The following is a 20,510-nucleotide window of genomic DNA, read 5'->3' as shown; positions in this document are numbered from 1 at the left end:
TAACAAGTGAAATGTGGAGGTCTGAATGCAATGTACCTTTTCAGGTGAGTTTTCGGCATCTTCCTCATTTAATCTGATCTTCTCTCTTCTGTCTGGGTGTTTGAGTTCATCAGCGTTGAAGATGTGTGGAGAAAAAGTCCAGCAGAGCTCTGAGACAGAAGATGGAGATTGAATCCCTGCAGCAGCAAAAGGGGAAACGCATTCAAATGTAATAAATGCATATAAATATGATGGTGAAAAAAGACTATAGGACTAATCAATACTCTAAAACTATACATTTTAAAATACTCTATGTTTTAACAATGCTGCCTTCTAGGCTCTGTCTTGCCCCAATTAAAACACTATTTGGTGAATCAGAGTTAGAAGTAATACTCTGATCCTTTCAGCACCACCATGTGGACAAATACTTCACTGCAAGTAAAATACCATTAAAAGCCTAATTAGAGTTTTGTGTGTAAGTATTAACAGCAAGTATTAAAAGTAACAAGTGAGTGCTTCAAATATTTTATGACTCATATCTGGTTGAGCTTTTTTTCATTTTGTATATTATTTGACAACAAAAACATGCTTTTAATAAAAAATATACCTTTGTGCTACTTTGTCCTACTACAGCATATATATATATATTATATGTTTTATAAAGCACTTCGCTCTCCTTATGGTTGAAAAGTATAATGTAAATAAACGTACCTTGCCTCATGGTAGCAAACAGAGTTGATTCTCGCTAAGTAGCCAATATAAGGCTTAGTCGTCTTGCCAAATAGTGAGCCCACATGTATCTGTACTGCTAAGCCTTATATTGGCTACCTAGCTTACTTCGTCTCCTTCATCAGCCAGCATCCTTGGTATCTGTTGCTCACTGAGTTGATTCTCGCTAAGTAGCCAATGTAAGGCTTAGTCACCTTGCCAAATAGTGAGCCTGTGTTGATGTATGGAAACTGAAGAAGAAGAAGATTCAACTTATTGTCATCACGTAGTACAGGTTCTATGTAACGAAACGGTTTCTCTGCATTCGACCCCTCCTAGTGTTAGGAGCAGTGGGCTGCCATTATGCACGGCGCCCGGGGAGCAGTATAGGGAACGGTGCCTTGCTCAGGGACACCTCGGTAGCACTTGGTCTTTCCGGGACTTGAACTGGTTCCAGTTGCCAAGCCAAGTCGCTATGGACTTCGCCACCACCACCAACTATGTTAGAACTGGTTTATAAATGGCTCTTAATGATTAATAAAGTGTTTACAACCTAATTCATAACCTAATTAGAAACCCTCTATAAGGGTAGTCTTATTGTAAAGTGGTACCGAATAGTTAAGCTCTGAAGACGATGCTGCACATTTCATTACAACATTTGGGTGAAAGTGAATTAATTTACAAACAAAATAGGATTGTGTTAATCTTTTGAGACATGGTGCTAAATCTACATGCAGTGACATCTCATACTGAGTTATTACTCGGCATATTGTTGATTTATTTAGTAAGTAGACGTGTAATAAGCAGGATAATGTTCGTTAAGCCAATCAGCTGCGTTTTACATGCAAATCCTTTCAGCCAGTAAAGTGATATGTAATCCTGTTTTCTACTTCACCACAGGCCTATACAGTAGATAACATACAAATTAACATATATATTATGTTTTATTATCAAAATGCAATCAACTCTAACAAAATTATTGCAGGAAAAACTTTACATTTAAAGATATTAATAATGAACTCTGATGGATATTCTGCTTATGGTTTATTTCGTCAAACAAATGGCAATATGGAGAAAAGAAACACAGATTAACTCTCACACACTCACGCGCGCACACACACACACACACACACACACATCACATGCTCTAATCCAGTTTATTTTCCTTAGCAGAAAATGGAACACGATAAAATTAAAAAGGAGAAAATAGGACAGAATTATGGTCTTTTTTTTATACATTTAACTAAATATGCCACTCTATGCTAGGGTGTAAGTAACTCAAACTGATATAAGGTTAAATAATTTGTCTCTAAAAAAGGTAAAGAAAGATATTCCATTTCTCATTAGCCGTCAAAACAATATCAAAATAAGAACGAGCCGCGACATTTCTCCGGTCTCCCTTTATCTCTCGCTGCGTTCTCATGGGACAAAAGGTGAGGCGGAACAATAAAGTGTGCATGAGGATTAGCATAGTTAAGTTAAGTGGTGTCTGGGTTAAGGGCTTTCCACCTGAAATCAACTTTTCCTTAAGTTAATTTGCAAAATCAAAAAAGGATGCATTCAAGGACATCTACCGCCTTGAGAAACCTAAAGTACACAATGCAACGTCAACTTGCATTTAAGGATATTCCGTACCTGCGTTTAAATGCATCTACAATGTGCGCTAAATGCCAAACTATAGATGAACATTTGAAGAAGGAAACAAGTTCAGTTACGAACAAACAAAACGTTGATTTAAGTGGAAAACCCCTAAGGCGTGAAAGTGAACAATATGCACAGCACAAAGTCCAACACTCAGACTGAAGAGCGGGAACACAGTGGTCAAATATGAATGAACAAAGGGAAAACCAATCAATATAAGAATTTACTTTAGGCATCATTACTGGTTTGAATCTGTGATGTCAGATAAACAACCTGCTGCTGTAACGGTTCATTTTAGACCTGAATAAGGTTCATTAATCAATAGGAAAACGTAACTGAAAAGAACCAAAAAAATTGTTGATTCTGTTACTTAAGTGGAGATTTAAGAGTCAAACTCTTTGTTTTAACTTTAAGTGTAAAACATCTCCCATTTAACCGGCTTTGGGTTAATTTCATTAGCCTAAAACAAAAGCGTATCAATATGACATCACTGATTTAAACTCCATTTGGTGAGCGCTCACGAGCAGAAATGACACCTCTGGGAGGGATTATGAAATAAAGTTAAAAAGGAAATTATAACATTTTTTTTAAGGATCATTTCCCCCCTAAAAATTAAATGACAAAACAAGAAATAAATTAGAGAACAATTTCAGGGGCGATTCATGCATTCGATTTAGCTCTCTTTAACTGATCGTCTCCAACCCCAGAGACACTCGGGGTGAACGTCGTTTTCCTAAATGAACACGTGGCGTCTTGGAGAAGAACTCTTCGTTTTTAATACAAAAAAATTCAGCCGATTCCCCGTTATGCAAAACAACAGTACTACTCCGAAAAGAAAAAGGAAGGGGAGGAAGATCTGCTCCACCGAGGATTCATCCTTGTCCATTAGTGTGGTTCTTCTTCTTCTTCTTATTATTATTATTATTTATCGACAATCCATGTGAGCAGAGGCAGGGGCCGGCTGTATCGTCCTCCACGACGTCAGTAAAAACAGAGCGGGGAAAAAAAAAAAAATCAAACCATGACAGCCTCCTTGGACTGCGTCACTTTAACACACACACTCACACACACTGTCGCCGGCACCATGCACCAGCAGTTAGTGGCGCTGCGCATGGACCGTAATGTTGGTGGAAGAAAGGAGTAAGAGGAGGAGGAGGAGGAGGAGGAGGAAGAGGAGGAGGAAGGCGGGGTTTGATCCTCCGACCCCCTTTTTTATAACGATCTGAGGAGTAATCGTGGGATAGAGTTCCACCGCGACCAAAACAATTAAAAATCCAGCTACAACTTTCCGTATCTTCCTGTCCTGGGGAAAAAAATGAAAAGGAGGAAACGGTGGTGAGGCGTGCATAATGTAACCGGATCTGTTCAGGCTGTGTGTGTGAACATTTGGAACGCACCCCTATTTTCCTCCCAGAAAGGAGTCCAAAACACACTCCTCGCCGGAAACCAGGACCATAACAGAATACCGAGTTCACACACAAGATGTTACAACCTCCTGCTCCCTTATTCTTCCTCTTCCATCTCCCACCCTGATCTCCATTTGTCCTCTTCCTCCTCCTCCTCCTCATCCTCTCTTCCTAAGCGCCTCCTCCCCTCCTCCTCCTCCTCCTCTTCATGGCGGCTGGTTGTTAGGAGCACTCCTCTCCGATGCGTTGGCACGATCGCCCCACCTTGCGGTCCAGCTTCACCATCTTGAGCACGGCCTCCTCTCGCCCGCGGCCCAGATGGTCGAACAGACAGTCGTGCTGCTCGGGCAGGCGGTGCAGCATACAGAACACATAGCCTGGGGAGGAAGACGAGGAGGAGGAAGAGTTAGTGAGGAAAGAAGTGACCCAAATATATGTGTCGTTTTGTATTGGGGAAAATGTAAAAAATGGTTTTACCGAAAAAGCATCACAAAAATGTATGAAAACAAGCCTCTTAAGTCTTCTCCATCTGATTTGTACTGCTTTACTAGTTCATTGTGAAAGCACCAAAACAAAAATATATAAATATTGTTAGACTGCGTGTGTATAGTATATGGATGGTATACATCAGGGTTCATACACTTTTTCACCAATGATTTTCCATGACCAAAAAAATTACTCTTTCTCAGCGGTACGACTGAAAATGGTTTATTACAGGAAAATAAGGTCTGCATATGAAACATGTTGTGCCCATCTAAAACAAATCAAATAGTAGGCTTACTAGCTTCTACAGCAGTGTTTCTCAAACCTTTTCATACCAAGGACACTTAACCAATAAAAAAAACACTCGCGGACCACCTAACTCCACACATATCCAAAAGCACATCGTTTTTCTAGAACAGATTACAAATCGCCTGAAAATGGTACAAACAAGTGGCAGCATGTGTGAGGAAGGTGTTGCGCTGGGCTATATCATGCAATCGAAAGTGAAACTTAACCTCGCTCCATTGCGGAGATATTCCCGCGAGAGTGCGGAAAACTTAAATGTATTTATTCATGTCAAATGTGGAATTTTACCAATATACTCACGGACCACTAGGGGGCGCTCACGGACCACACTTTGAGAAGCACTGTTCTACAGGATAAGCAACTAAAATCTCTCACCAGCAAAACACCTCTTCAGTTAAATGCCATTTTACGTTTCTCTACGATACAGTATTTATTATCGTTATAGTATTACTATTTCAGTGATTAGATAAAATATAAATTATATTTGATGCAACTTTAGTTACATTTCCATGACTTTTCCAAAACTTTGAGAAAAATATTGTTTTCCATAACTTTTCCAGGGCCTGGAATTAGCATTTTGAATTTCCATGACTTTTCCAGGTTGTTAATGACCGTAAGAACCCTGAAACATGTACATCTTAGTAATGTGTAAATATAATCATGATACTTGATTTAATGTAATTGTACAGTTTGATGTCAGCACTTTGTTTGAGTCACAGTGCAAATCATGACATCAATTATTTAAAATACTAATAGCACATATAATAAAATACATCTGGGTTTAAGAGCTTATCTAGAGGTTTGTAACGACTTTCGTAGTTTCATTTCAAACGATAAAGTAACACTGAAAGGTTGTTTTAAAAAATACACTTGGTGTGTTATCTGTATAACTTTAGATTCCAGTGATTGAAACAAGCAGGAACAATTAAACGAGATAAACACTATGTCAAATCTGGATTTGTAACACTTGGGTTTTACGCCTATGCCTTGAATCAAACACTAATTATCTCAATGTCAGAATAAAGCTGAAGGCTGGCATACTGTTTTCATCTAATGGTTTATGTAGCGTCGGTTTTTCATGTCAAACAAAAACAAGTATCTTAGCCAACTTTGTTCGGGTAGTCGTGGATATTAATAGTAGGGTTGCCAGAAACTGACCATGATCAAAATCGATTATTCGGCAGCCCTGGCGAATAATAATCTAATAATCGACCAAATAAAGGCAATGGCAGGCACTTTAGACAATAACAAAAAATAAACCACCATCATGTAGCCTGTATTAATACTAGCAGCATTGAAATACATTTAATAATTAGCCTATTGTTCCACGAGGAGGAACTCTTTTACCTGCCGCTTTGTTCATCTTTAGTCAAACGTGTGAGGGAGGGTGGGGGTGGGGGCGGGGGCGGTGTGTAGCGTGCTGCAGCAGCAGTCTGCTCTGCACGCAGGCTTCCTCCAAGTTTACAGTAAAACAAACTGGTGGTGTGACCAATGGCCATTTACAATTGTTAATACTATTACTATTATTAGCATTAGTCTATATTTTGGTTGAAACTAAGCCAGAAAAATAAATAAAAAACATAAATAATAATAAAAAAATATATAAATAAAATCGATTTTTAAAAATAATATTCGATTATGGAGACTGTAACGAATAATCGAATAATCGAATAATCACTGGCATCCCTAATTAATAGGCGCTTTCAAACCGGAGTACTTTTCCCAGAAATAGTTCCGATAGTTCCTGGGATGTTGCGTTTTTTCGGGAACCTTTTCAGCCCTTTTTAGTCCCTGCTAGAGAGCAGGGACTTTCCTGGGGATAAAAAGGTTCCAATTTCTGATTGGCTGGGCGGATTGCAACCACGCCCCGTAAAAAAAATAAAGTTTTTGTGAAGCCGCCATTTTATTTCCTCGCATTAGCATTATTAGCATTATTAGCATTAGCCCAGCGCACCAACGGAGAGAGACTAACTTATGGCAACACAAAATAGAACGTGGGAGCGGTGGAGATGAGGAGGTGTCGGCGTTCTGGCGATTTACTCGGGGCTTCGGTTGGCGATTTACTGCCACCCGAAGTCCGGGGGGCCTCGGGACTTCGGGTGGCAGTATACGCCGTGAAGTTGTTTGCGGCCTACCAGTAAACCCAAAGCAGAAGAAGAAGTGACGTCAGCGGTTCCCTCAGGGACTTATTCCGGTGTGAACGCGATCTACTAGATAGTTCCGGGGACTATTCCTGGGAAAAGTACTTGGTGTGAAAGCGCCTATCGACAGTGAATGTCAGTATTAACGCAGAGCTTTGCAGCGTGTTGGTACTGACCGCAGCGACAGGATCCCAGTTCCTGCTGCACCAGCTCTAGTTTGGTTTGGCAGCGGTAGCAGCGTCGGCGGTTCTTCTGCTTGGGCGTCCCGCGGGCCTCCTCTCCTCCTCCTCCTCCTCCATCTTTCTCCTCCGCACGGGGCCGCTTCTCCGGCGTCGCCTCGCTCTCAGAGCCCGACGCTGAGGAACACAAACAAAAAACAGCAACATTAATATATGGCGGCCATCGTAGGGCGGCAGAGATGTCAAAAGTACACACATCCTTTACTCAAGTAGAAGTACAGATACTTCTACTTGAGTAAAAGTAGTTTAAAAATACTCTGGTAAAAGTAGAAGTACTGACTAAACTTCTTTACTCAAGTCAAAGTAAAGAACTTTGAAATGTACTTCAGTAAAAAGTACCCATAACTAGCAGCTGCTTTAAAGAGTACCTGACCTCCCTTTATATTAATAGAACAATAATGTCATTGTTAACTAATGAATGTTTCCATGCTGAACAACGGCAACATGACAACGTTTCCATTGGTCCCTCTTCTTTAGAGAAGACCAGGAAATGATGGATACACGGATCGTGTTCAAATCAATAGGCACGCAATGACTCTAAAGAATAATGATCACGCATCAAACACACATTCAGACTAAAGGAACCAGCTGTTTGGGAAATGTGAGAAGTAGAAAGTACAGGTATTTGAGTTCAACATGTAAGAAGTAGAAAGTACAGGTATTTGAGTTCAACATGTAAGAAGTAGAAAGTACAGGTATTTGTGTTCAACATGTAAGAAGTAGAAAGTACAGGTATTTGAGTTCAACATGTAAGAAGTAGAAAGTACAGGTATTTGTGTTCAACATGTAAGAAGTCAAAGTAATAAGTAGTGGAGTAAAGTACTGATACCAGAAACATGTACTTAAGTACAGTAACAAAGTATTTGTACTCCACTACTTCCCAGCTCTGTAGGACGGGTTAAGAGAGCAGGAGGAAGAGGGCGTACCTGATTCCCGAGGACGTTTTGTGGGCGTGAGCAGCGTGCCGTGGGCGGTTTCTGTGGACGACATGCCTGCAGAGGGAAAACATGACAAGTGTGAGAAATAAAAAAGTAGTTAAAGCGCCCCACCTGACTGAATATAGACTGAATATAGACTGAATATAGACTGAATATAGACTGAATATAGACTGAATATAGACTGAATATAGACTGAATATAGACTGAATATAGACTGAATATAGACTGCACAATTTTTAAATAAATAATAGGCTGGTTTTTGACAGTATCATAAAAAAGTCAATTGTCCCATCTCACCTTCCCTCGAGCTGCTAAACGAGTGCGAGGGCTCTTCGGCCGACGGCTGCTCGGAGCTGCAGGGCGGCAACGAAAGCGACGACAGTGATTGTGATTGGCTGCTGCTGCTGCTCGTCTCGCTACTGAAGACTGCCGATTGGCTGCTGACGGAGCTTTGGAGGGGCTTAGAGTCGCAGTCCTCCCCCGGCTTCTTCTCGATGTCTGGGGGCAAAGACAGAAGGTACGCTAGTTAGTAAGTAGGAGGAGGAAATATCCAAGATACGACGGGATGACAGACAGATACAGAGAGGGAAATGTTGTGGTTTGTTTTCAATCTGTAAAGTCCACTGAGGTGTGATATTGGGTTATACAAATAAAGCTCGATTTGATATAAAAGAGAGAATAGAGACCACACAGAAACTTGCTGTATAACCTGGACCTTTTGGGTAACTTGTGTGTATTTATTGTGGCTTGTGTGGTCATTTAAATACAGCCACACAACCTCAACAAGATGTATGTGTGCTTAATAAAGATGCATCCAGCAAGAAGAGGACGTAAGAGAAAGATGTGTCCTCTCTCTTGAGGATGTGTCCTCCCTGATGATAATGTCAGACGCTATCGATCCATGAGGTCATCGTCTCCTCTTTTCCCCGCAGGGAGGTCAGCAGATATTTTTTCTTCTCCTCATGTGGACTAACCCACTTCTGCTCTCCATCACTCTTGTGTTTCGAGTCTATTCTGAGCATCGCTGCCGCCTCCCAGACTCAGAGCCCTAAGGTGTCTACTGTCCTCGCCGGTTGCCATAGCCACAGACGAAGATGTCATTGAGAAAACTTTATGCATAGCCTGACATTGTCAAAGTTTAAATTGGGCGTTTTTTGATTCTGCCCTTAAAAATATGACTGCTCTCCACAATAGGGCTGCAGGGTTTAAACCTACAAAATGTTCTCAATATGGATATCAGAAATATTGTGATATATTATTTTCTCGGCTTAGTTGAATACTTGATTCTCATTGGTCCATGTGGACATTCAGAGGTTGTTAATACTCGATAACACACCGCTGCTAGGCAAAATTATGACTGTTGCTAAGGAGGATCAAGGGAGAGAAGGAAAGAGGTTAAAAGACGGAGCGTTTAATGTCAAAGAAAATCAACAGAAGAAGACAGACAGGAAGTAAACACTAGCGGGAACAGCAGAAGAAGACAGACAGGAACACAGTATGGGCTCTGGCAGTGTTTAAGGACATATTAGTGGAAAAGAAACTAAACAAACTTGCTGAGTTATAGAAAACCTTGATCAGTGCTGCCTTCATTTTAAATGTTGTTGTTTTTAAATCGCAGTTCTAGTCGTTGGGACGTTGTTCTTAGCGAAGCAATACGATCAGTTTTAAGTCAATAAACTCATATTTGTAAGTCAAGTTCTTGGTTATTTAGTGTGTGGTCGTGTAATAATAAGCGGTAACAAACTTAGCCTTAAATGAAATCCTTTCTTCCTCTCAACTTGAATGTTTTCCTGTAAATGGTGGATGCATCATTTTGGAGTGAGACGTCTCTTTCCATTTTCCAAGAATGCCTTCTTAGCATTCCTCACGGTATCAGCTGGTACACCTAGCCTGAAGCTCCTGCTCTCTGAGTCTCTGCTGTAACAGAGAACAGCTCCGCATGCCAAGAAGAAACTCAACAAAACAAACGCATGTGGAACTTGTTCTGCTGTTTGGATGTGACACATAACCAGCTGACAGTAAGACAGTGGCAGCAGGGGGGAGAATATCAATGTCCTCTTCTGGTAGCAATATGTTGTTCTCAAAGGCCTGCATTAAGTAACTCTGTAGTCGAGAAGAAGTGTACATTTCACGTGATGCAGAATCATCTACGTAGCTAACTCTAAATAGCTTACAGGCCTCAAATAGAGACGTGCAGGAATAAGTCCGAAACACTGACATGAGTTAGCATTTAGAGTTTTTGGTTAGATTCCAAAAATAAGGATAATAAGATAAATAAGATTAAGAGATTTATTTTTGTTCATGTGTCATGTGACCGTGCTGTAGTTCCTTTATAGCTCAACATTAGCCACCTTTAGCTTAGCGGTGGTGACGTGAAGTCATGTGACCGTGCTGTAGTTCCTTTATAGCCCAACATTAGCCTCCTTTAGCTTAGCGGTGGTGAGGTGAAGTCATGTGACCGTGCTGTAGTTCCTTTATAGCCCAACATTAGCCACATTTAGCTTAGCGGTGGTGAGGTGAAGTCATGTAACCGTGCTGTAGTTCCTCTATAGCTCAACATTAGCCACCTTTAGCTTAGCGGTGGTGACGTGAAGTCATGTGAGCGTGCTGTAGTTCCTTTATAGCCCAATATTAGCCTCCTTTAGCTTAGCGGTGGTGACGTGAAGTCATGTGACCGTGCTGTAGTTCCTTTATAGCTCAACATTAGCCACCTTTAGCTTAGCGGTGGTGAGGTGAAGTCATGTGACCGTGCTGTAGTTCCTCTATAGCTCAACATTAGCCACCTTTAGCTTAGCGGTGGTGACGTGAAGTCATGTGACCGTGCTGTAGTTCCTTTATAGCCCAATCTTAGCCTCCTTTAGCTTAGCGGTGGTGACGTGAAGTCATGTGACCGTAATGTAGTTCCTTTATAGCCTAACATTAGCCGCCTTTAGCTTAGCGGCGGTGACGTGAAGTCATGTGACCGTGCTGTAGTTCCTTTATAGCCCAACATTAGCCACCTTTAGCTTAGCGGTGGTGACGTGAAGTCATGTGACCGTGCTGTAGTTCCTTTATAGCCCAACATTAGCCGCCTTTAGCTTAGCGGCGGTGACGTGAAGTCATGTGACCTTGCTGTAGTTCCTTTATAGCACAACATTAGCCGCCTTTAGCTTAGCGGTGGTGACGTGAAGTCATGTAACCGTGCTGTAATTCCTTTATAGCCCAACATTAGCCACATTTAGCTTAGCGGTGGTGACGTGAAGTCATGTGACCTTGCTGTAGTTCCTTTATAGCCCAACATTAGTCTCCTTTAGCTTAGCGGTGGTGACGTGAAGTCATGTGACCGTGCTGTAGTTCCTTTATAGCCCAACATTAGCCACCTTTAGCTTAGCGGTGGTGACGTGAAGTCATGTGACCGTGCTGTAGTTCCTTTATAGCCCAACATTAGCCACCTTTAGCTTAGCGGTGGTGAGGTGAAGTCATGTGACCGTGCTGTAGTTCCTCTATAGCTCAACATTAGCCACCTTTAGCTTAGCGGTGGTGACGTGAAGTCATGTGACCGTGCTGTAGTTCCTTTATAGCCCAATATTAGCCTCCTTTAGCTTAGCGGTGGTGACGTGAAGTCATGTGACCATGCTGTAGTTCCTTTATAACCCAACATTAGCCGCCTTTAGCTTAGCGGTGGTGACGTGAAGTCATGTGACCGTGCTGTAGTTCCTTTATAACCCAACATTAGCCTCCTTTAGCTTAGCGGTGGTGACGTGAAGTCATGTGACCGTGCTGTAATTCCTTTATAGCCCAACATTAGCCACATTTAGCTTAGCGGTGGTGACGTGAAGTCATGTGACCTTGCTGTAGTTCCTTTATAGCCCAACATTAGTCTCCTTTAGCTTAGCGGTGGTGACGTGAAGTCATGTGACCGTGCTGTAGTTCCTTTATAGCCCAACATTAGCCACCTTTAGCTTAGCGGTGGTGACGTGAAGTCATGTGACCGTGCTGTAGTTCCTTTATAGCCCAACATTAGCCACCTTTAGCTTAGCGGTGGTGAGGTGAAGTCATGTGACCGTGCTGTAGTTCCTCTATAGCTCAACATTAGCCACCTTTAGCTTAGCGGTGGTGACGTGAAGTCATGTGACCATGCTGTAGTTCCTTTATAACCCAACATTAGCCGCCTTTAGCTTAGCGGTGGTGACGTGAAGTCATGTGACCGTGCTGTAGTTCCTTTATAACCCAACATTAGCCTCCTTTAGCTTAGCGGTGGTGACGTGAAGTCATGTGTCATAAAGTGGTGTGAATATGTGGAGATTATCCAGCTGAACAAAACGTGTAAGTATCATAAACATTTAGATTTTTTTCTGCAATTATCCAAAAGCCAGTAGAAAAATGTCATTGGCTTTAAGTCGAGCAAGTTTCTTGTTTGAAAACCATTCATCTGCCGGTGAACAAGGGATGGGAGAACATTTCCAAAGACAGTATTAAGTCATTAAATAAATACTTACCATCAAAACATTTGGAGCAGAGGTTCATGGTTTCACTGGACCTGAAGATGCAGAAAAAAAGACATTAATGTCAATAACTTCCTCAGACATCCACCCGCACTGAGTCTGTACTTATTACTCCATGTGATGCACACCTAAAAGTGAAATGTGTTTAATTTGAAGACAACACCACGGCATCAAGGACAAAAGAGATGATTACACAAGACTGTACAGAAATGAAACACATGGTTATGGTAATAAAGAATTTAGTTTCCCCTTCCAACAATACCTGCGTCACATTTACGCAGTGTGGCTAAACATAAATGTGTGGAAGACTGACATGTGGTTCTGGATCCGTAACAAACACTGTTCCCAACACCTCAAATGACAATTATATCACATCCTGAACATCTTTCATAATCACTCAGGACAGGAAATCACAGAGGATTGGGAAGAAATTGGCGTTATAGAGACTTACAGAAGGAGCATGGTTAGTATTTAGATAATTGAACAGTTGTACCATTGTTATTGACTAATTTTCTGTAAATACACTGATTAGTTCAACACTACTAGTTTCCTGCAAGCATGGAGACACATTTCAGGCCATTTCCAGTTACATATTTTCATGGAGAATTGGATCTTTCTGCAGTCAAATAAGGGAACATTAAGCTATACAGTCACGATTAGTGGGCTTAGCTCAAACCGACACCAGGTACCCTGACTCAATGACATTTTAACACCCATGACATTTGAATATGCAAACAATGCTTGAAATAAATTGATAGGCCTAAATCGAATCAATCAGCTAGAACTCGATTTAGTTTCATGTAAGCATGGAGACACATTTCTGGAAAACTAAAGCCAGGGGTGCGTTTCACTTATTTTCCATTTCCTCGCTCCTCGGGCTCGGTCTCACCGGAAGTTGATTTGTCTGCGCCATCTCGAGTACCGTCCCAGTGGCCTTATTTGTGCCGGAGGACCGAGGATCGAGGAACTACGAGACCATCCTCCGGTGAAATCCTCAGACACTCGCCCCGCCCCCTTACTGTGTATCGCTCACTGATTGGACGATGCTGCGCATGCACTGATCTGGCTGCTGTCAGACGATCAGCTGTGCGGCGTCATCACAAACGTGACGCTCCGGAGGAAACGACGTCCCATTGCTCTTAAAACTCATTTCCCTGCTTCTCGTGGTTTCCTTGCATCTCTCCATGCTTCCTTGGTGGGAGGGACTAGATGCAGGGAAACAACGCAAGTGAGGGACGCAAGGAATCCATTTAACCGAAGTGAAACGCACCCATGTCTTGTTTACATTTGCATCGATTACTGGATCTTTCTTCAGTCAAGCGAAGAGTCAAACATTAAGATATACAGTCACGATTAGTGAGTTTAGCTCAAACCGCCACCAGCTATCCTGCCCATATGACGTTTTAACAATACATTTGAATATGCAAACAATGCATATAGATAAATTGATAGGCTTGAATCCAATCAATTACTCCAGAACTGTCTCCATAGCATGCTAAGCTCAAAGTACAACTGACATGTGGAGGGGGATGTGCATCTTAGTCTGATGAAAGAAAGTCAACGAGCTGAGCCTCACAAGTCGAGTTTGGCATGTCCTAAAGAGGCCACCGTACTTTTGCTTTTTGGCTACACTGTACTGGAAAGCCAGCAGCCTGGAGGATTTTGGGGGGGGGGGGGGGGGGGGGGGGCAGGGGGTGTAAGGGATGCAGGTTTCACTTACAGAGTTCGGTCCTGCAAAAGCCTCTGTGTCAGTCACCTGTTTCGGTCGTGGCTGCAGTGAGCCAGCCTACTTTCCAACAAAGACAAGAGGGGTTTTTTAAACTTTCAGCCGCGATTTTACTGCGGCAGAGAACCACAGGGACAGCATTGAGTTACACACTTTATTACCAGAATACTAAGATCTAAGCTTACTGTAATATGTTCTGTGTATTATACACATTTTTACATATTGATTGTAGTTTTATTTTGTACAATATCTTTTTTTCCTTTACTTAAATGTTTATGTTCATAGACATTTGATCCTTTTCCTGCATATCCTTAAAATGTACTTCTCATTTAAATAGAAATATTTTATTCTTAAGTAACTTGTACAAAACCCAATTTTCACAACTCAAACTTTAGACTCTAGTTTGATGTAGCTTTGCTGCTACTCAACTCATCAATCTTCATCCTGCATTAGGATTATTTGTTCTCTGTAGAGGCATGGGGTAGCAAATAAGTTTACTTCGTGAATTTAAGGTATTCATGGAGTGAGTAATTGATATAAATATGATAATTTCGAAGGTGAAATATTCCTTTAAAAAGTTCATGTAACGCACTTTCAAATCACAAAGACGATGGGCAGTTCTACAAACTGGCAAACCTCGGTTGGTTTTAGTCCTCAACTCGGATTTTTGAGCATATAGAGCAGGGGTGTCAAACTCAAGGCCCGGGGGCCAAATCCGGCCCGTGACTTCATTTTCTGTGGCTCCACAAGAGCTTGCAAAGAATATAATATGTTTACTATATGGTTACATGATGATTTACAGAAGCACGTTGCCCATAAACTACATGTCCCACAATGCATCTCAAATGAGACTTTTTTTTTTTAAATGTCACTTCTGTTTTTTGATTTAGATTTTTTTTCCAGAATTTGGCTTTTCTTTTAAAATCATTTTGTGATATGCTCACTGAAGAGACTTGCAATTATTTGCCCAAGACTTCTGCTTTCAGACGTAGTTAATTATGAAGTTATTAGCCTATCTAATAATAATCCAATGGAGAGGCAATAATGTAATATAATACATTATTTTATATATATTATATATATATTTATATATAGTCTTAAAGTTACAACCGGCCCTTTGAGTGCAGCCATAATGCTGATGTGGTCCGCGATTACATTGAGTTTGACCCCCCTGATATAGACCCTTCTTTCTCCTTGTTTTCTTATCTTGTTGTTGTACCTGTTCCTACTCTCCGTCATGTCTTTCTTCTCCCCTTCTGGAGCTCTCTTTAATGTTCATTCCCTCCACAATGCAGCCATTTCTGTCAGCTAGGAGAGCTGTCAATGATGCACAGGCTCTGGAGGTTCTTCACATCATTGTTCCTACAGATCCAGGATCCAAACCTGCACTGAGGTCGAGGAAGAGAGGCCTGTTCCCCGGCTAGAGACACCTGAACGTCTACAAGAGATCTCACCGCCTATCACTGCATTCCTGCTAGAGGAATGGGCCTCGGGCAAAGTAACAAGTGGACTTTGGTAGTGATCCCAATCAGTAAGTATACACTTAAGACACAGACTTTTGGCTTTCTGTCCACCACCATGAGGCAGACCAACTATAATCCAATCCACTGGAACAATGCTGAGCACGGCCTCATCCACAAACTCTCTGACACAAGGTCAACAGAAACCGAAAATGAGACTTCGGGAAGATAGAAGATTTTTTTTCCTGGACGTTTAGACTGTACCAGAGCGCCTTATAAAAGTGGGACATTGGTTTCATTCCTGGCCAATAAAAAGCATGAAGGACGATAACTTTGTGAAGCTTTGAAACGTTTAAACTATCAAATAAAAAAAGGCAATCTCGAGCAATCCAAACCGATGATATCAGCACTCGTGAACAATGTCTTTGATATGTATTTCATCTTATTCTAATTACATGTGTATGGTTTACTTATTTACTTGCACTATTGTATTTCCATTTAGCACTCGTTGGAGGAGCCGAGGGCTTTAGATTTCCTTAGTCAAAACTACCCCAGAGCTATTAAGTCAATAAAGCATTTGAATCTTTAAAAGAAGAATCTGTAGATTTCTACCCCTCTCCTTATACAGGTGGTATGCTAATGAGGTTAGGATTTACAACGATGTCAGCTAGACTCCAAAGGTGTCACACCTCGGGACAATATACTTTAAGTGTACTGATTAATGATACCTTTTAAGAGGTTCCTACTATTTAGTAATACAATGAACAGGATAAACACCATCAGTGGACACACACACACACACACACGAAATCGATGAGTTCCTGATGTGTGCCACAGCTCAGAATTACTTATTGATAGGGCTGCTCAATTAATCGTATTTTAATCGCAATTACGATTATGGCTTGCAACGATTACGAAAACAATGTAATCAAAATAAAACGAGTTAAAGTTCAGGGTAATCAACTGTTAAAAACATACCGTTCAAATTTGTTTTCTCCAATAAATTGATGTTTTCAAAGTAAATGGATAATCGTTTTTAATAATCGTGATATCAATTATTGACCCAAATAATCGAGATTATGATTTTTGCCATAATCGAGCAGCCCTACTTATTTATGTGCCAGATTTCCAAATGTTTAATCCTGTTAAACCCTTCTCTTTTGCTTCTAAACATTCACGTACAACTTGGGATCATTTTCTGGATTTGTTGCATGAGAGTCTTTGTGTTTCTTTCTATTGATTTCGAGCATCAAATCATGTTGTAAAATGTGGCTAAAATACAACCAACATCAGACATTAACCTTATTTAAAGAATCCATTTATTGAGTAGAGTATTCTTTTTGTTTTCAATAAGGATCTCCTAGAAAACAAAGTGATTTATTCTTAGGAGAGTTTTTCAGGAAACTCAAAACCCAATTGTTTCCATGTGTCGTGTCCAAAGAGAGAGATGTTAATAACCCTAACACAAACTAATATTTAGAAGGTAGACTTCTCAATATCCACATAACGTGCGGCTAAAAAGTGCATGAATTGTTCCACATAAGAGGACCAAAGAAAAGAGACCCCTTGTGTACCTATAATTATACAAAATGTACGCACTTTACAGAAGACAGACCCCCACTCCATCCTGCAGTACAGGTACGACTAGATGAGAATATTTGGATACCAACAGAAGCGCTGCTTAAAACACCTCTAGTTCATCAGATAGCAGCATGCAGAGTGGAAGGAACAAACACAGATACAAGTAGGCCTTTAACCTTCAACGCTACAAAAAGGACTGAATACAGACTGCATGTATTTTCAGTATTTCTCACATACTGCTCGATATTAGCCGAGAGGAACCAATAGAAGGGCAGAAATATGGGCCAATATGGTGATCAATTCATGTTGATATCAAATATACTGCCGTGCCCCAGCAACCAATGATCTTCACAGTTTTAGTCTCTGATAATGCTCTACCTGGTCTACTAACACTACAACAAAGCGCTTGTAATGATGATTTATTTGGAGGGGTACTTTAACATTTAATGCTTCTACTACATTCAGCTGATTTGACTTGAAATATTTCCAATGCAGGATTTACAACGTTATTCTGTTTTATATCGTTATACAAGTAATATCTTGAGTTTCTGAACCGCCAGTAAGAAAAGCAAATATCACCTTGGATTCATGAAACTTGTAATTGGACATATGTCACTATTTTTTTACCGTAGATCTGAAAACATCTTCCACCATGGGTTACACATCATCCATGCTTTTAAAGCTCTCCATACTGAATGTTAAACCCTTAAAAAAGCTGAAGATAACCATATTCAAGCAGCTCTTTAAGAGGCCTTGAGTTTCAGTGACGTGTGTGTGTGTGTGTGTGTGTGTGTGTACGCATGTACTTTTTACACTGCTATAGTCAATCTTGCACTAATTTACATTCCCAAAGATATTGAAGTGACTGTTATTTTTTAAATATATTAATTGTGGTGCTTTTATCTTGATGTGTGCATATATGTATAAATGTGTCTGTTGATTGTGTGTGTATGTATGTATGTATGTATATATATATATATAGGACATACATATTTTTATACATATAATTGTATTCGGGATTGTGGTAAACGGTATTTCGATCTCTGTCTGTACATACAAACTGAAAGATTGACAATCAAGTTGACTTTGACTTGACTGACGTATGTATGTATGCGTGTGTGTGTATGTATGTATGTATGTGTGTGTGTGTGTGTGTCATTCTGAACAGAGGAGCAGGGCTGTAAAACACACATTGCTGCCATTTGTGTCACCTAACAATTGACAGGTGGGTTGCTGGTTCCAGTTTGCTTACTGGGCACCACAAGGCAAATGGGGGTGAGGGGAGGGGAGGGGAGGGAGAGGTGGGGCTTAAGGGAGGTAACAAAATGACAAGTCATATGACAATGTACTGTAAAGATAATACCTCTAAACAAGGGGCTATTGTCTCACTGCTGGCATTTCACAGTATAGAAGTAGTTTTCCACAATAGAATCACCCATGTTAGTATAATGGAAGTATTACAGGGGTTAGTGGTGGTTAGCATGACATGACAGTAACAGTATCTTATGTGCTGCTGCTAGGCAATGTTACAACAGACACTTATAAAATGGAGAAGTCACGTTAGGTTTTTAAAAATAAACAAAGGTTATATGAAGCAATTTTTCCTATGGGGTAACACATCAGACATCATTGAATCACATCCGGTATGCAACACACATCCACTGTTTGACAATGTAAAAGGGCTGTCAAATAATCCTTAAAGAGGTTTATAACCACTGCTATGTCAGAGGATTTAACCAGAGGGGCTTGTTAATGGTTCAAAGTGTGCTTTTCTTCGATGTGATTCAAGAAAACAGGGCAGGTTTTTAAAGGAACCTGCTGGCAATAAATCATGCTGTATCTACGTGACGTCATCTCCTGCTTTACAAAGCGCCTTTAAAACACGATTTAAGACGATTAAAATACACATACGGTGTTTCAAATGATAAAGTGGGGTTATAAACTTAAAAACAATTAGACATATAGCTAGTTTTTAAGATAGGAGATGTATTTATAAGCTAACTTCCCAACCCCCCACCCTCGGCCTGTACAACAGAACAACAACAATGGGACTAGTTGAACCCGTTGAGCGTATTTCATCCGGATTTACCTTTAAAAGCAAAGAAAGAGGATTACATCGTCTTTGTATTTGGTTAGAAATCTTACCCCCAAAAGCCACAGGGACACCGGGGAGGAAGAGTCGCCGGTTTGCTTCGTTCACTTGTGTCTCCCATGACTTCCAACAAAAAAAAAAGCCGATATGGAAACGCGAGGCTGGGGGATGAGGCCTGGTTCTTCTTCAGTGAGGAGAAAGAAAACGGCCCAAGTTAGAGAAACATTTAAATAAGTCCTGTTTCTTGTTTTAAATCCACAATTAGGATGAAAAAAGGTGGCGAACTCGGCCCCTTTTGGCGACAAAAACCATCCGTTAAGTCAAACAAAACGGCTCAGTTTAAACTGGAATAATTGAAGCAATCAGCTGGACGTTTGGGCGTTTCGACCGGGGGAAGAAAAGAGGGGTGTCGTGGTTTTACTCGACACTAAAAAGCGTATAAATCCCACAAAATGTCCATAAATGTAGATGAAACCCACTTGTGGTGGAGTTAAATACCTCTAAAGGTACGAGAAAATAAAAGATACATGCATTGAGGCAGGCCTTCCTCTTTTAACTGTCAATCACCACCCCTATTTTACACGTCGCTGCTACGAAGTATGGTGGGCCGGAAACGCGTCCATCAAACTAGAAATGTCAATATTGCCCAACGAGAGGAAAAACTGTGCAAAAATACCTGGCATTTTAAATGCATATTCACACAATTAAAGACAACTATAAGTCCTAAATGTTACATTTGATATCGATGTGTAAACTTAAAATGTGTACCCAGATAGAGGGTGTAACGGTTTGACTGGCTTTCACCACTGTAATCCGTTTACCAATTACAGTGAGGACTTTAATTATCTAATACATTTGTAATGACAAGAAACGTGAAACAGGATAACATCGTGGGCTGAAATGCAATACATATGTTTGTGGTTAGTTAAAGTTAACCTTACTGTACATATATGTGTTGATTAAATTGTATTTAAAACAGCATTAACACTTCTAGATCAATGATATAGAATTGTGGATGAATCAGCAGCTTTCTGGTGTCTTCCAGTTTTATTTAACCCACATTTATTGACTTTTCTGAGCAGCATAACAAGCTGTAAACAGTCACACATTTGATCTTTGTGCTTTTGTGGTGGTGGAAAAGTAGTGCACTAGGGTTTATTGGAGTTTTAAAAAGGGGAAACTATGTGCTGAAGGATGCTAAATAATGTAAATAAAGAGAATGTAGTCAATACAAGCAACATCTTTTAGATCACACATTGTCATCTGACCCATCTGTGTTTTAAACAAAATCACAAGACAGAGAGAAGTTAGCCATTTCCTGATTGG

The 20,510-nt window shown here is 40.6% G+C and overlaps 1 protein-coding gene across 3 annotated transcripts; it reads right to left on the bottom strand.

The window, feature by feature from the left end:
* Window positions 1–1,714: 1,714 nt before the first annotated feature.
* Window positions 1,715–19,771, bottom strand: LOC117541268 (AN1-type zinc finger protein 3-like). Of its 3 annotated transcripts, none has more exons than XM_034208449.1 (7): window positions 19,238–19,771; window positions 14,046–14,114; window positions 12,320–12,360; window positions 8,139–8,339; window positions 7,830–7,895; window positions 6,841–7,020; window positions 1,715–4,111 (listed from the first exon to the last, which is right to left on the bottom strand). In XM_034208449.1, exons 3-7 carry the CDS (start codon window positions 12,345–12,347, stop codon window positions 3,957–3,959), a joined length of 630 nt encoding a protein of 209 aa, XP_034064340.1. In that variant the 5' UTR covers window positions 12,348–12,360; window positions 14,046–14,114; window positions 19,238–19,771; the 3' UTR covers window positions 1,715–3,956. The 3 variants fall into 3 exon arrangements, with proteins under 3 accessions (XP_034064340.1, XP_034064339.1, XP_034064338.1); XM_034208448.1 differs by having other exon boundaries at window positions 14,046–14,111; XM_034208447.1 differs by lacking the exon at window positions 14,046–14,114 and having other exon boundaries at window positions 19,238–19,770.
* Between the last annotated feature and the right edge of the window lie 739 nt (window positions 19,772–20,510).

This window comes from Gymnodraco acuticeps, unplaced genomic scaffold (genome assembly GCF_902827175.1).
Source record: "Gymnodraco acuticeps unplaced genomic scaffold, fGymAcu1.1, whole genome shotgun sequence".
NCBI classification, from domain to species: Eukaryota; Metazoa; Chordata; class Actinopteri; order Perciformes; family Bathydraconidae; genus Gymnodraco; species Gymnodraco acuticeps.
Note: the sequence above shows the minus strand (reverse complement) of the source record. Positions and strands in the feature narration are given on the sequence as shown.

Excerpts from the sequence above, each read along its gene's own strand:
- LOC117541268 (XM_034208447.1), bottom strand. The coding sequence starts at position 19,305 with ATGGGAGACACAAGTGAACGAAGCAAACCGGCGACTCTTCCTCCCCGG. Across the intron at positions 12,361-19,237 it reads TGTCCCTGTGGCTTTTGGGG|GTCCAGTGAAACCATGAACC; the intron begins GTAAGATTTCTA and ends CTGCATCTTCAG. Across the intron at positions 7,896-8,138 it reads GTTTAGCAGCTCGAGGGAAG|GCATGTCGTCCACAGAAACC; the intron begins GTGAGATGGGAC and ends TTCCCTCTGCAG.